At 55.5% G+C, this 13,015-nt stretch overlaps 2 protein-coding genes across 2 annotated transcripts in view; one reads left to right on the top strand and one right to left on the bottom strand.

Annotated features, from left to right (window-relative positions):
* The window catches only part of PREB (prolactin regulatory element binding), a 247,032-nt gene that overhangs the window by 161,158 nt on the left and 72,859 nt on the right, over positions 1–13,015 (top strand). The window lies entirely within an intron of this gene.
* Positions 9,665–13,015, bottom strand: part of DPYSL5 (dihydropyrimidinase like 5) — a 74,990-nt gene continuing 71,639 nt past the window's right edge. The window contains exons 11-13 of the mRNA XM_056126043.1: positions 12,265–12,472; positions 11,137–11,305; positions 9,665–9,927 (exon numbers count right to left, since the gene is read on the bottom strand). Of these exons, the coding sequence (XP_055982018.1) occupies positions 9,842–9,927; positions 11,137–11,305; positions 12,265–12,472 (463 nt within the window). The 3' untranslated portion in view covers positions 9,665–9,841. The remainder of the gene's footprint in view (positions 9,928–11,136; positions 11,306–12,264; positions 12,473–13,015) is intronic.

Raw genomic sequence — 13,015 nt, forward strand, 5'->3', positions numbered from 1 at the left:
GAGAGAGAGAGAGAGAGAGAGAGAGAGACAGAGACAGAGACAGAGAAAGAAAAAGAGCAGGGATGGGATTAAGGCACTTAAATGTGGTTGACTATTTAATTCCCAGCACTTAATGTGCTCCTCTGAGTTCATGGGGTGTACCCAGCTCCCCTCTCCCCGTTGTTTGGAGGATTTGAGTTCCTGACAGGGGATGACTGGGGAGTTGCACCGTAGACCTGGAGAGGAACTGGCTAAACCATTTCAGGGTTCTCTAACTGTGGTTTCATCCCTCCTTTAACTTATTTTTGCAATGCTGTGGGTTGAATCCAGGGCCTCACGCACGTAAGGCATGTGCTCTACTACTGTATACACACCCCCATATCTATTTTAATTGTTTTATTAGTGAGAATATGAGAGGGGCAGAGAGTAATAGGTTGTTAATATGCTGTATTTTACTATTAATGTAGTTTAAATATCTTGTTTAAAAGCATTCATGGTTATAAACTGAACTATAAATGCCATTTTCACTAAACACTACGCTTTTTACATTTTGTCCCAAAATATATTTGTATAGACACATTACAGTTTACTTGTATTTGCTCTTTAATGGATACATTATTCGACAGCTCAAAACAGTCTCTAAACATATGGGTTTATTGATGTAGTTTATTTATTTCTAATTTTAATTACCATGTGGGCAGAGAACAGGGTTCATGCAATATTGATGTTTTGTGATTTTTTTTTGTTTTTGAATCTTGCTTGTGGGCTAGTAAATGATCTATTTTATAAATAGATCCAATTTTCCCTTTTTTCATAAGTTTCTGGGCCACATCCAGCAGTGTCTAGGGGACAGTGTGGCACCAGGGGTCACATCTGGCGCTCCTGCATGCTAAGGACGTGCTCCAACCCTCCAGCCCCTCAGGCCCCTACCCTTTGGTGTCCATAAAATGAGGACCTCCATCACAGAATCGAACTCTCCTGAACTGTCCAATTCAGTGGAGGCTAGTGTCTGAGGCAGCTCTCTGAGTGTTCCCACTCGTGAACTGACTGACTTCCATGCCCCTTAGACATCACTCCCTTGAGGGGTCTGCAGTCCTTTATGTAAATGCAGGATTGGTCCTTTGGGGAAAATTTTCTTTTCCATGATAGTTTTTGTGTGTGTGTGTGTGTGTGTGTGTGTGTGTGTGTTTTGTTCCACTCAGATACACAGAGCAGTGCTCAGGGCTTATTCCTGGCTCTGAGCTCAGGGATCACTTCTGGCAGGTTTGGGGGTCCCTCCGGGGTACTGAGGATTGAACCCAGGGTTGACCACAGGCAAGGTAAGTGCCTGATCCGCTGAACTATCTCTCCAACCCATTTTGAGGAAAATTTTAATTCACTCAGCATCTGTCTGAATGTCCTCCCGTTGTTCATCGATTTGCTCGAGCGGGCCCAGTAACATCTCCATCGTGAGACTTGTTGTTACTGTGTTTGGCATATCGAATATGTCATGGGTAGCTGGCCAGGCTTTGCCGTGTGGCCAAGATACTCTCGGTAGCTTGCCAGGCTCTCCGAGAGGGGCAGAGGAATTGAACTCCGGTCGGCCAACCTAGCCGCGTGCAAGGCAAACGCCCTACTGCTATGCTATCACTCCAGCCCAATTCACTCAGCATAATGTTGTCAAAGTTTATTGGGCTGTTTCCTGATTCTCTATTTCTTCCCATTGTGTGTATACATTACAGTTGTGTTTTCCACCCACTCACCTGTCAGTGGACACTTGGGATTTCTTCTCATTATAATTATTATTATTATTATTGGGCTGGAGCGATAGCACAGCGGGTAGGGTGTTTGCCTTGCATGCACCAACATGGCCGACCCGAGTTTGATTCCTCCGCCCCTCTCAGAGAGCCTGGCAAGCTACTGAGAGTATCTCGCCCACACGGCAAAGCCTGGCAAGCTACCCATGACGTATTTGATATGTCAAACACAAGCGTCACAATGGAGACGTTACTGGGCCCACTCAAGCAAATCGATGAACAACGGGAGGACAGTGATAGTGATTATTTTTATTATTGTTGTTATCATTGGTTGTTGGGCCACATCTGGCTATTCTCAGGGCTTAGTCCTGGCTCTATGCTCAGTGATCACTTCTAGTGGTACCCAGAGGACCATATTGGGTGCCGGTTGATTGAACTTGGGTCAGCTGCATCTGAGGAAAGCAGCCTCTAATTCCATCTCCCCAGTCCCTGTTTTCAATCCTTTTAGGTAGGAATGGAATTGCTCTGTTATCTGATAATTACCTTTAAATTTTTTGAGAATCTGTTCAACTGTTTTGGCTGCATAATTTCACACACACCTCAACCCCTATGCATGTGTGTGTGCGTTCTCTCTCTCTCTCTCTCTCTCTCTCTCTCTCTCACACACACACACACACCACGCACACACACACACCCCGATAGTGTATGAGAGGTTCAATTCTTCATGATTTTCCAATACTTTCCTAAATTTTTCATTACAACCGTCTTCGTGGGTAGTGTGTGGATTTTGTCATTTGCTCTTTTATTATTGTCATAACTTATTCATTTACATATCCCAGACACAAGTGCTTTGTCAGATATATGTTTTCTCACTCCAGTTTGTCATTTCACTTAAATTTTTTTGTTGTTGTTCAGTTTTCTGGTTTATTTTTCAGCCTCGTAAGTGGTGCTGAGTCGGCTTAGGGCCCTCCCATCTACGCTGCTCAGCCAATCAGGGAGGAGTTTCTGAGGACCCAGGATGTGATGCTACTGGAACCTGCTGGAACCTGCCAGGCTGGGGTTCCCTGGGCCCCCTTGCCAGTGTTCAGGAGTCCTTCACGGCTGTACTTGGTGCTGCTTGCAGGACCATGTGGTGCCGGGGACCATTACGGGCTCTGCGGCACGCAAGCATGCACCTTAGCCTCTAAGCTCTCTCTCAGGCTCCCATTTCCTTGATGCTTCCTAGAGGTCGTCCGGGATGCTGGGATGGTGCCCCCAGTGGCGTCTGACTAGGCAGTGCTGCATCACCCAGGGCTCAGACTGTGGAGAGCCTGTGGGAGGGACGCCCCGGCAGTGTTTGGGGAGCCAAGTGCTTCCAGGGATTGAACTCAGGACCTCGCCTACGTGCTATCACTTGAGCTCCTTCCCTCCTATCCCATTTTACTTTCTGGATAGTCCCTTTAGAAGCACAATTAAAGGGGGTGGAGAGATAGCACAGCGGGTAGGGCATTTGCCTTGCAAGCGGCCGACCCGGGTTCGATTCCCAACATCGCATATGGTCCCCTGAGCACCGCCAGGAGTGACTCCTGAGTGCAGAGCCAGGAGTAACCCCTGTGCATTGCTGGGTGTGACCCTCCCCCCCCCAAAAAAAATAAAAGCAAAAAAAAAAAAAGCACAATTAAAAACATTTTTTCCCCAATTGTATCACCATGAGATACATAGTCACAAAGTTGTTCATGTTTGGGTTTCAGTCATTCAGTGCTTCACTCTCATCCCTTCACTAGTGTACATTTCCCACCACCAACATCTCCAGTTTCCCTCCCCCTCCCCATCACCCTGCCCCTGCAACCTGCCTCTATGGCAGACATTTTCTTCTCTCTCTCTCTCTCTCTCTCTCTCTCTCTCTCTCTCTCTCTCTCTCATTTTCCTTTTTGGCACTGCAGTTTGCAATACTGCTATTGAAAGAATATCATGCATGGGGGCTGGAGCGATAGCACAGCAGGTAGTGCGTTTGCCTTGCATGCGGCTAACCCGGGTTCGATTCCCAGCATCCCATATGGTTTGCCTGAGCACCGTCAGGAGTAATTCCTGAGTGCAGAGCCAGGAGGGACCCCTGTGCATCGGCGGGTGTGAGCCCCCCAAAAAGAATACCATGCATATCATTTTCCCACAACCTGGCAGGCTACCGAATGTAACCTGCTCACATAGCAGAGTCTGGCAAACTCTCCGTGGCGTACCCAATATGCCAAATACCAGTAACAATAATGGGTCTCATTCTCCCAACCCAGAAAGAGCCTTGAATATAGCATTTTTGAAAATCTCAGGGCTAGAAGGAGACGTTACTGGTGCCTGCTCGAGGCAATCGATGAACAACAGGATGATCGTAATCATGATCACTTTCCCTCCTTCCAGCACTGGGTTCTTGTCCAGAGTGATCTCTTCCCACTGTCACTGTCATAGTGGCCCCCACTCTGTCCTAACTGCCTTCCCCTCCTCCTTCACGCAAGCTTCCTGCCATGGAACAGTTCTCCTGGCCCTGGTTTCTACTGTCTTTGGGTATTAGTCATATATGATGTTATTTTGATATCCTGTAAATGAGGAAGCACAATTTTTTAATGAGTTTTATGAAGTCAAAACAATGTACTATTGTCCCTTTGTTGCTCTTGGTATTACTGCTGGGAATTAGTTCATGGCCAAATCTAATGTCATGAAGATTTATATTTTTGCAGTGTTGGGGTTGGGCCATTGTCATCAGCCATATACTCTTTGTGGGGGCCACACCTGGTGGTGCTCAGGGCTTACTCCTGGTCTATTCTCAGGGATCTTCCTTGGTGGGGCTCGGGGGACCTATATTTGGTGCCAAGGATCAAACCCGGGTCTGCTGCGTGCAAGGCCAGCCCCTATCTGATGTATTATTGCTCCAGGCCCTCAGCCCTACTCATGTTTCCTTCCAAAAGTTCTAGAGTTTTAACTTTCACATAGAAGTTGTTGATCCATTTGGAGTTCATTTTTTGTATATGATGTAAGTAAAAAAGTAAGTAAAGGCCCTCCCGTTGATCGTCGATTTGCTCGAGCGGGCCCAGTAACGTCTCCATTGGAGACTTTGTTGTTACTGTGTCTGGCATATCGAATACTCTCGGTAGCTTGCCGGGCTCTCCGAGAGGAGCGGAGGAATCGAACTCGGGTCGGCCATGTTGGCTGCGTGCAAGGCAGACGCCCTACCCGCTGTGCTATCGCTCCAGCCAAGGATAAATTTCCATTTTCAGTCCTTTGGCATCTGGATGTATAATTGTCCAAGCACCTTATGTTGAAATGACTGTGTCCCCCAACTCCAAATAAATCAGACTGGTATCTTGGTAAAAAGTAAAAAATCAACTGACTGGAGCCAGGAGATAGCTCACAGGGTTGCCATGCATACCTTGAATACAGAGGCCCTGGGTTCTATTCCTGACACCGCGTAGTTCCAGTTCCCCAAGTCCCGCTGGGTATAATGATTGATGGTGACTCCTGACCACTGCTGGGACAGCTCCTGACCACTGCCGGGAGTCCTCCTGACCACTGCCGGGAGTACCCCTGGCCACTGCTGGAATACCCTGACCTGCTGATTTCAGTTGGCCATAAGTGATTTTATTGTTGGGCCACACTCGGTGTTGCTCAGGGTTAAATCCTGGTGGTGTTTGGGGGATCATATGTGGGTTAGGGGTCAAACTGGGTTAGCTGTGTGCGAGGCAAGCACCTTGCCCCTGTACTATCTCTCTGGCCAACACAAATTTAAAAAAAAAAAACAGTATCTCTTTTGTTAATAGATCTATATTGAACCTCCTGCCAGATTAACTGTCTTAATCACTGTCTTGATCACTCTTACTTTGTCCTGGAACCATACCTGGTGAGGGGGTCACTCCTGGTGCAGTGCTCCTGGTGGTATACCAGGGGCCATGTGACGCGAGGACGGAGCCCAGGATGCCTGCAAAGCCCCTCCTCGTCCCCTAGAGCTGTTGCCTGGGGCCCTGAGCAGCTTCTGGAAACTGGATGTGTGAGTCCTCATCTTTCTCTTTCTAGTCCTGGGGACACGGATTTACCCTGGGTCCCTCTCAAAGGTCCAAGGAGAGCAGCTGGTTTTCAGTCCAGCTAGCTTTTTCTCTCGTGTTAGGATGGAGTAGCAACTTACGTGCAGATCCACGAGCTGCCATGAACAAATCCTTCATATTATATAAAGTTTGGGGGGGCATACCCAGCTGTATTCAGGGCTCATTCCTGGCTCTGTGCTCAGAGATCACGCCTGATGGTCTCTCGGACCATATGTGGTGCTGGGGATTGAACTGGGTCAGCTGTGGGCAAGGCAAGTGCCTAACCCACTGTCCTATTTATCTGGTCTCGCGTCTTACCTATTTTACTGGGAGAGCACTGGATACCTTGGGTGCAGAGTTAGAACAGAAGTGAAGATGCTGCCCTTGACATGGCCAACCCACCTTTGTCTGACTACCTGGGGCTCTGCCTTCTCCTCTGTAAGGTTTTTTTTGTTTCTGGGCCACACCCAGCGATGCTCAGGGGTTCCTCCTGGCTCTGCACTCAGGAATTACTCCTGGCGGTTCTCGGGGGACCATATGGGATGCTGGAGATCAAACTTGGTCGGCTGTGTGCAAAGCAAATGCCCTCCCTGCTGTGCGATCTCTCCAGCACTCTCCTCCCTCGGTTTTAAGCAGCGTCCTGCTCCGCAGTTGGCCACAAGGCAGCTCCTCCTGGAGAGGGTTGTGGCTCAGGTTATCCAAGAAAAGTCTCTACTTACAGTTGCTGAGAAACTGGGCCGGCTGGTATCAAGGCCCCTGGTGGGTGCTCCACCTCCTTCCTTCCTGCAGGCCGAGCCTCAGCCAATGACAAATCTGAATTCAAAAGTCCGCATCTGTGATCTCTTATTCCCAGCAACTTTGTAGTCTAGGGTGCAGGGCGTGGGGAACGGCGACCGGGCTGCCAGGTGGGGCCTGGGCCCAGGCTGACCGGGATGCCTCACTAGCCCCTCTCCTGCTGGGGCACGGCAGCTGGCTCCACACCAGGCTGAGGCCAGCTCAGAAAACTCAGCTTCCTATCAGGCTGGGTCGCCTCGCACCACCTCACAGATCTTGTCTCAGATTTCATCAAACAATTGAATGTCTAATTTTCAGCCTTCGGTTTGGATCAGGATTTCTCAGGCTTGGTGCTATTGCTGTTTGGATTCAGGCAATCCGTTTGTGTGTGTGTGCGTGTGTGTGCGTGTGTGTGTGTGTGCACGCGCGCGCGCACGCGTGCACACGTATGCATGCATTGTAGAAACTCATCTTGGGAAACTGGACATCAAACCCGTGTGTGTGTGTGTGCGTGCACGCGCGTGTGTGTGTGAGTGCACATGTATGCATGCATTGTAGAAACTCATCTTGGGAAACTGGACATCAAACCTGTGTGTGTGTGCACGTGTGTGAGCACATTGTGCATTGTAGTACCTCGTCTTGGGAAAGTGGACATCAAGCCCCTTTGAGTGGGTCCCCCAGGGGTCCAGGAGAGCTGGCCAGCTGACTCCCATAGCTCTTGTCTCTCTGCAGATACCGCTCAGACCACCCAGTGGGACCCCTAACCCCACCCAGTGCGAACGATGACGCCATGCTGAGCTTTCCCCCACGGAGAAAACGCCCTCGCCTGTGAAAAAACACACCTGAGGCCGAGTGAAGAAGTCGCTACAGTTTAATACAAACCTGCACCAGAACACGCGTGGGGCGGCTTGGATTTGCCTCCAATGGGTGGCCCAAGCACAGGACAGCGTGTCGCCCAGGGAGGCTTCCACACCGTCCGAGCACCATAACATTTACAGAGGAGTCTGGGAGTCAGCTGGGTGCTGGGCCGGGACCCCATGCCGCCCCCAGGCTGTGCCTGCCGCCCGGGGCAGCGGGAGGGGAGGGGGCTGGGGGGCTCCACGCGCAGGGGTTCTGGGAAAAGCCCTCGTGGCTCGACAGAGACCTACCGGGACTCCTAGCTCTACGCACACGCACACACACACACACACACACGCACACACAGTAGCACAATGTTCTGGGAACTGACCCCACAAACCTAGAGAGCAGCTAAGGCAAGAACAATAGTATTTATTCAGGAAGTACACACCGGTGGGAGCTGCATTCAGTGTGACCAGGGACCCTCCTCACGGCACGCAGGGGACGGAGGGGGTGGGGGGGCGGGTAGGGGACTGGTGGGGGGAGGCGGCCCCTCCTTGGGCTCCTTCGCCATCTAGATGCTCCTAGGCAGTGGGGAGGAGGTGGGGGGTGTCAATGCGAGGGTCCAGGTGGGGGTGGATGGACGGCAGGCCGGTGGTGGGCCATTCCCACACGTGGCCTCCAGTGCCACGGCCACGAGTCTCTCGGGCAGAGGCACTCAGAGGTAAAGCTTTTCCGGCGCACGCAGTCAGCCTCTGCCCGTGCTCACCACTGCTCTTTGGCATCTGCCCGGGGCCTGGGACCCAGCCGGGGCTGCAGGGGACCCGCGTGTTGGGTGTCACAGGCCCCCAGGCCACAGTGCCCACCGACGGCCCCGGGCAGCCACCGACCCGAGGCGAGGAAGAGGAGTGCGAGTGAAGGGAGGGGTGTGTGTGTGGGCGGGCAGCTCAGGCTGAGGACGGGGACCCCCCCCCCCCCCGGGGCCCAGGCACTGGCTCAGATGTAGCCATTACGTGCATCGCTCAGAGAAATCTGTGCAAAAACAGGCGGGCTGCCTGCCAGGGGAGTCAGGCTTCGGGGTGGCCAAATGCAGGGTGGGGTCGGGCAGAGGTGCCACCCCTCCATGGAGAGGTGGGGGGGGGCACGGTCCGGCTCCGAAGGGCACTCACGGATCTGTGTGGGGCCTGATGGTTGGGGGGCCCCCTAGGAATCTCGCAGACACACTGAGACACGCTGGCCACATGCAGGGGGGACTTGGGGCTCACCCCAAACATGGCGACAGGAACTTGCATGGCAGCATGCCCAGCCAGGATGCTGCTGAGGGCCACTGGAGGTGGGGGCAAGTGACCCGGACGTGAATCTTTCCATGGTCAACCCTGGGGGGGGGGCCCTCAGAGGCTGGCCCCTGGGCAGAGGGGGACCCCAAGCAGGCGAGAAGCTGCTCAGGGGGGCACCACAGCACTGGGCTGCCGGCGGGCTGGGTGCTGCAGGCCTGCTCCTCCCTGGCATATTTCGATCGCTCCCCCTCACCCCTACCTCCTCACCCCACTCCCCTCCATCACTCCCCCCTCATCCCGCTCCCCCTCTCCTAGCAGGCAAGAGCCCCCCTGCCAATCACACAGGAGGAGCGGGGCCTCAGTCCAGCCGGGGGGAGGTGACAGGAAGTGGGTGGGAGTGTGTGTGTGTGTGTGTGCATGTGTTGGGGGGGGGGGTCAGTGAGCTTGGCCCGAGAGGGCAGAGACCACCTGGTTTCTGGGGGTCCCCGGTTCCCCCTCACCGTGGAGGCATCTAGGGAAGGAGGGGCTGGGCTGGGGGAGGGGTGCCCCTGCCCAGCTCCCAGGCCCGTCTGGGCGGGGCCCCTCGTGCTGCGTCTCTAGGTCACGTCTACCCCCGTTTCTACGCTACGCTAGTGTCACAAAGCACCGTCAGTCTTCACAGGATGCACAGACAAGTCAAACCAAACCACCGCGCAAACCAAACGTGCAAAACAAAATCCTGTACACGCGCCTGGCCCGGCCGCCCTCCCGCCCGCGGGGAGCGTGGGGGCAGCCGGCCAAGGCGCAGAGGGTCCCCCGTCCCAGCCACACCCTGGGGGCGCCCCCCGACCCCCCCGGAAGGAAGACAGACATCCTGGGTGTGGCTCTCTCGGGCCTCCTTTTCCTTTCAAAGTGCTCTGGACAGCTGGCGGGGCAGCCAGGGGACAGGGCACTGGAGTCTGGGCAGGCGGAGGCCGGTGCAGGAGTGGGGGGTGGGGGTTGCCAGGCGGCGACAGGAAAGGGCCACGTGGGAGGAAGTCGTGTCCGAGTGCCTGTCGGGTGGGCTCGAAGCACAGTGACTCACATGGCAGTGGGGAGGGGCCCTGGGGTGGCGCCCCCGCCCCGCCTCTCCCGCCCACAGCTGCGGCCGGCCGGAGGGGGTGCGGGTTGGTGGAGCGGCGCGTCCTCTCTCGGGGGGGCCTGCTCGGCGCCTTTACCAGATGCCGCTGGACCTGCCCCCCGGGGGAGCGAGGATCCGAGCCGAGGCCCGCTTTGGAACGTGGTCGTCAATCTGAGAACCTGTGGGAAGAAGTGGGGGTGATCCGGGCTGCTGGGGGGGCAGGAGGGCGTAGAGGTGCCCTCACCCCTGCCGGAGCTGCCCAAGGGAGGTGCGCGTCCTGCGCAAGGGCCCCCGCCCCGTTGTACAGATGAGGAAACTGAGGCTCTGGGAAGTCCGGTGACTTAGCAAGCCTGGGTTTGAAGCCAGATCCTGGGCAGACGTTCCGAATGGCACAAGTCCTGGTCCTTCCTTCTGGGTGCCTGGACCCAGCCCGAGATGTCACCAAGGTGGCCTGGAGCCCTGAGTGTGGGGCTGTGATTCAGTCTGCCCCCGGGGAGGGACAGCGTGGGGGGAGGGGCGGAGTCACAGAGCCCCTAGGTCAACCTGGGCTCTGCCAAGGTCACAGGCCAGTGCAGGGTCAATAGTTCTGGGGTTCCTTCCGTTTTTCAGGGGGCTCTGCTGTGGGGACCTCCGGACCGGCAAGGCACCTGTGCACTTTGCTGAACACCCTGGTCCCAGTCTCCCGGTACTGGGTGGCCCCTGGGTGACAGTTCTCCTGTCCGGGAGTGTGGAGGGGTCACTCCTTATGGCTGTCACCTGTTTGGACAGGAAGTCTGGGTTCCCAGATCTGATCCGGGTACCCGGGGGCTCAGCAGGTGGCCCACAGAGGGCGGGAGGCCACTGTGTACACAGTCCCGTCTGTCTGCCCAGGAGGTGCCCACTCTTAGTGGAAGGGTGAGTCCGGGCAGCGGCTCGGCCACTCAGGGACACCCAGTCCACACCCCTGGATGGCCCGCCCATGGCAGTCTCTGTGGGGGCTGCCTGCAGGGCCGGGAGACAACTGAGGGCAGGAGGGCAGCACCCCTGACCCAGGGACTGCCAGGCTGATGCTCAAACCTTCATGCCAAACCTCAGATTGCTCAGGGCTGGGAGTGGCCTGGTGCTTGCTCCCTGGTACTTTCGGGGGGCCCCTATTTGTTTAGAGCAGCTGCCCGTGGGACCAGGGGTACTTATGGGCCGCCGAGCCTGGAGCTAAGGCGGTGATGGGATGAGGTGCTTAGATGGGGCTCCTGGAGGACCGCGAGAGGGTGACCCTGAGAAGCCGGGGTCGCCTCTGCAGCTCCTGCCAACGTTTCTGGGGACAAAAGCACCTGAGTTTGGGAGGTGGAACCTGGGACAGGGCGGCCCCCTGGGGACCCAGCGAGGAGGGGCCGGGGGCAGACTCTTACCGGAGAGGCTGAAGCTGGACTCGTGCAGGTCCCTCATGCCCCCGTGCCGGGTGACGGGCCGGGTCGGGGTGTCCGCGAGCGGCGTGCCCATCTCCTTCTTCCCAGGGTGCACCACGACTGCCACGTCGCCCAGGTAGGGGGTGCGGTCCACGCCCTTCACCTTCAGGGTCTGGGGAAGGTGGAGAAGGGGAGAGGAGAGGCCGCGGGGCATCAGAGCCGACACCTTGCCACAGACACGCCCCATCCTCAATTCCAGAACCCTCCAGCCCAGAGCACGCATGCACACGTGTGTGCATCCATGTGTCTCTGTGTGTGTGGGTCTGTCTGTGTCTGTGTGCCTATGTCTCTGTGTGGTGTGTGTGTCTCTGCCTGTGTCTCTGTGTGGGTGCTGTGTGTGTCTATTTGTGTCTATGTCTATGTTGTGTGTGTGCCTGTTTGTGTGTGTGTCTGTACCTGTGTCTCAGTGTGTGTATCTGTGTCTATGTCTGTGTTGTGTGTGTCTGTGTGTGTGTTTCTGGGCGTCTGTGTCTATGTCTCTGTGTTGTCTGTCTGTGTGTATTCTGTGCCTCTCTCTGTGTATTTGTGCTGTGTGTGTATCTGTGTCTGTCTGTGTTGCATATGTCTGTTTGTGTGTGCATCTCTGTGTATCTGTCTGTCTACGCACCTGTCTGTGTTGTGTGTGTGTGTGTGTGTTCACATACATGTGGATACAGAGGGGACCCCTGGCTGCCCCTCCAGCTGGGGAAATCCAACCCCCAGAGCCCCCTCAGAGGGAGCAGAGCCCCTTTCTCCCCTGCCAGGCCCCCTCAACCTCCCTCTCAACTTCATGGGGACAGAAGTAGAATTCAGCAGACTCAGCGAGCTTGCCACCCCACGGTGACCCCTAGCCGTCTGTGGTTAGTTTAAGCTCATTCTCAAAGCAGCAGAGGTGAGAGCCTGGAGGAGTGGCAGGACCTTTCTAGAGCCCTGATGTCGGGGCCCAGCGGGCAGCACCTTGGCCATCTCCCAGGGGGTGGGGACCCAACCCCTTGTCACAGGAGCTGCTTCTCTGCTCTTCCCCCGACCTGCAGTGACCAGGACAGCCTGGCCGGGAGATGCAGCGAGAGGAGCGTGTCCGCCCCGCCTCACCTTCTCCCTCTGCACCAGCTTCTTGTACACGGTGTCCGGGAAGGACCTCAGGGGACAGAACTTGCCAGTGCCCTCGGCGCACATGAAGACGCCGTTCTCGTACACGACGCGGCCCCGGCTGATGGTGACCAGCGGGACGCCATGGCAGCGCATGTTCTCATAGAGGTTGAAGTCGCCTCCCTGCACCTGGGTGCTGGCCGAGATGGTCCTGGGGGAGGCAGAGATGGGAGAGACCTAAGGAGGGGCGCAGGGGGTCACTGGGAAGGGGCGAGCCCCAAAGGCTGCCGGTTCCGAGCTGACACATGCCTCTGCCAAACTGCTGGAACCCTGAGACTCTTCCACCCAGGCCTGCAGTGGGAACGGGGCTGATTACAAGGGTGGTCACAGTGAAACGGGACCCACAGGGACAACATGACATTGGTTCTGGGGAGCGGTGGTTAGCATCGGTGTAACGTGGTGATGGTGGAGGTGGCGGGGGGGGGGGAACAGAGATATTCTTTATTTGTTTTTGCTTTTTGGGTCACACCCAGCGATTCACAGGGGTTCCTCCTGGCTCATGCACTCAGGAATTACTCCTGGCGGTGCTCGGGGGACCATGTGGGATGTTGGGAATCAAACCTGGGTCGGCCGCATGCAAGGCAAGCCCTACCCTCTGCGCTATAACTCCAGCCCCACGGGGCGGGGATTTTCTGTTCACTTGAAGGTAGAATTGAGGCTGGAGCGATAGTACAGTAGGTAAGGTACTTGCCTT

This window comes from Sorex fumeus, unplaced genomic scaffold (genome assembly GCF_029834395.1).
Source record: "Sorex fumeus unplaced genomic scaffold, SorFum_2.1 ptg000006l, whole genome shotgun sequence".
NCBI lineage: Eukaryota > Metazoa > Chordata > Mammalia > Eulipotyphla > Soricidae > Sorex > Sorex fumeus.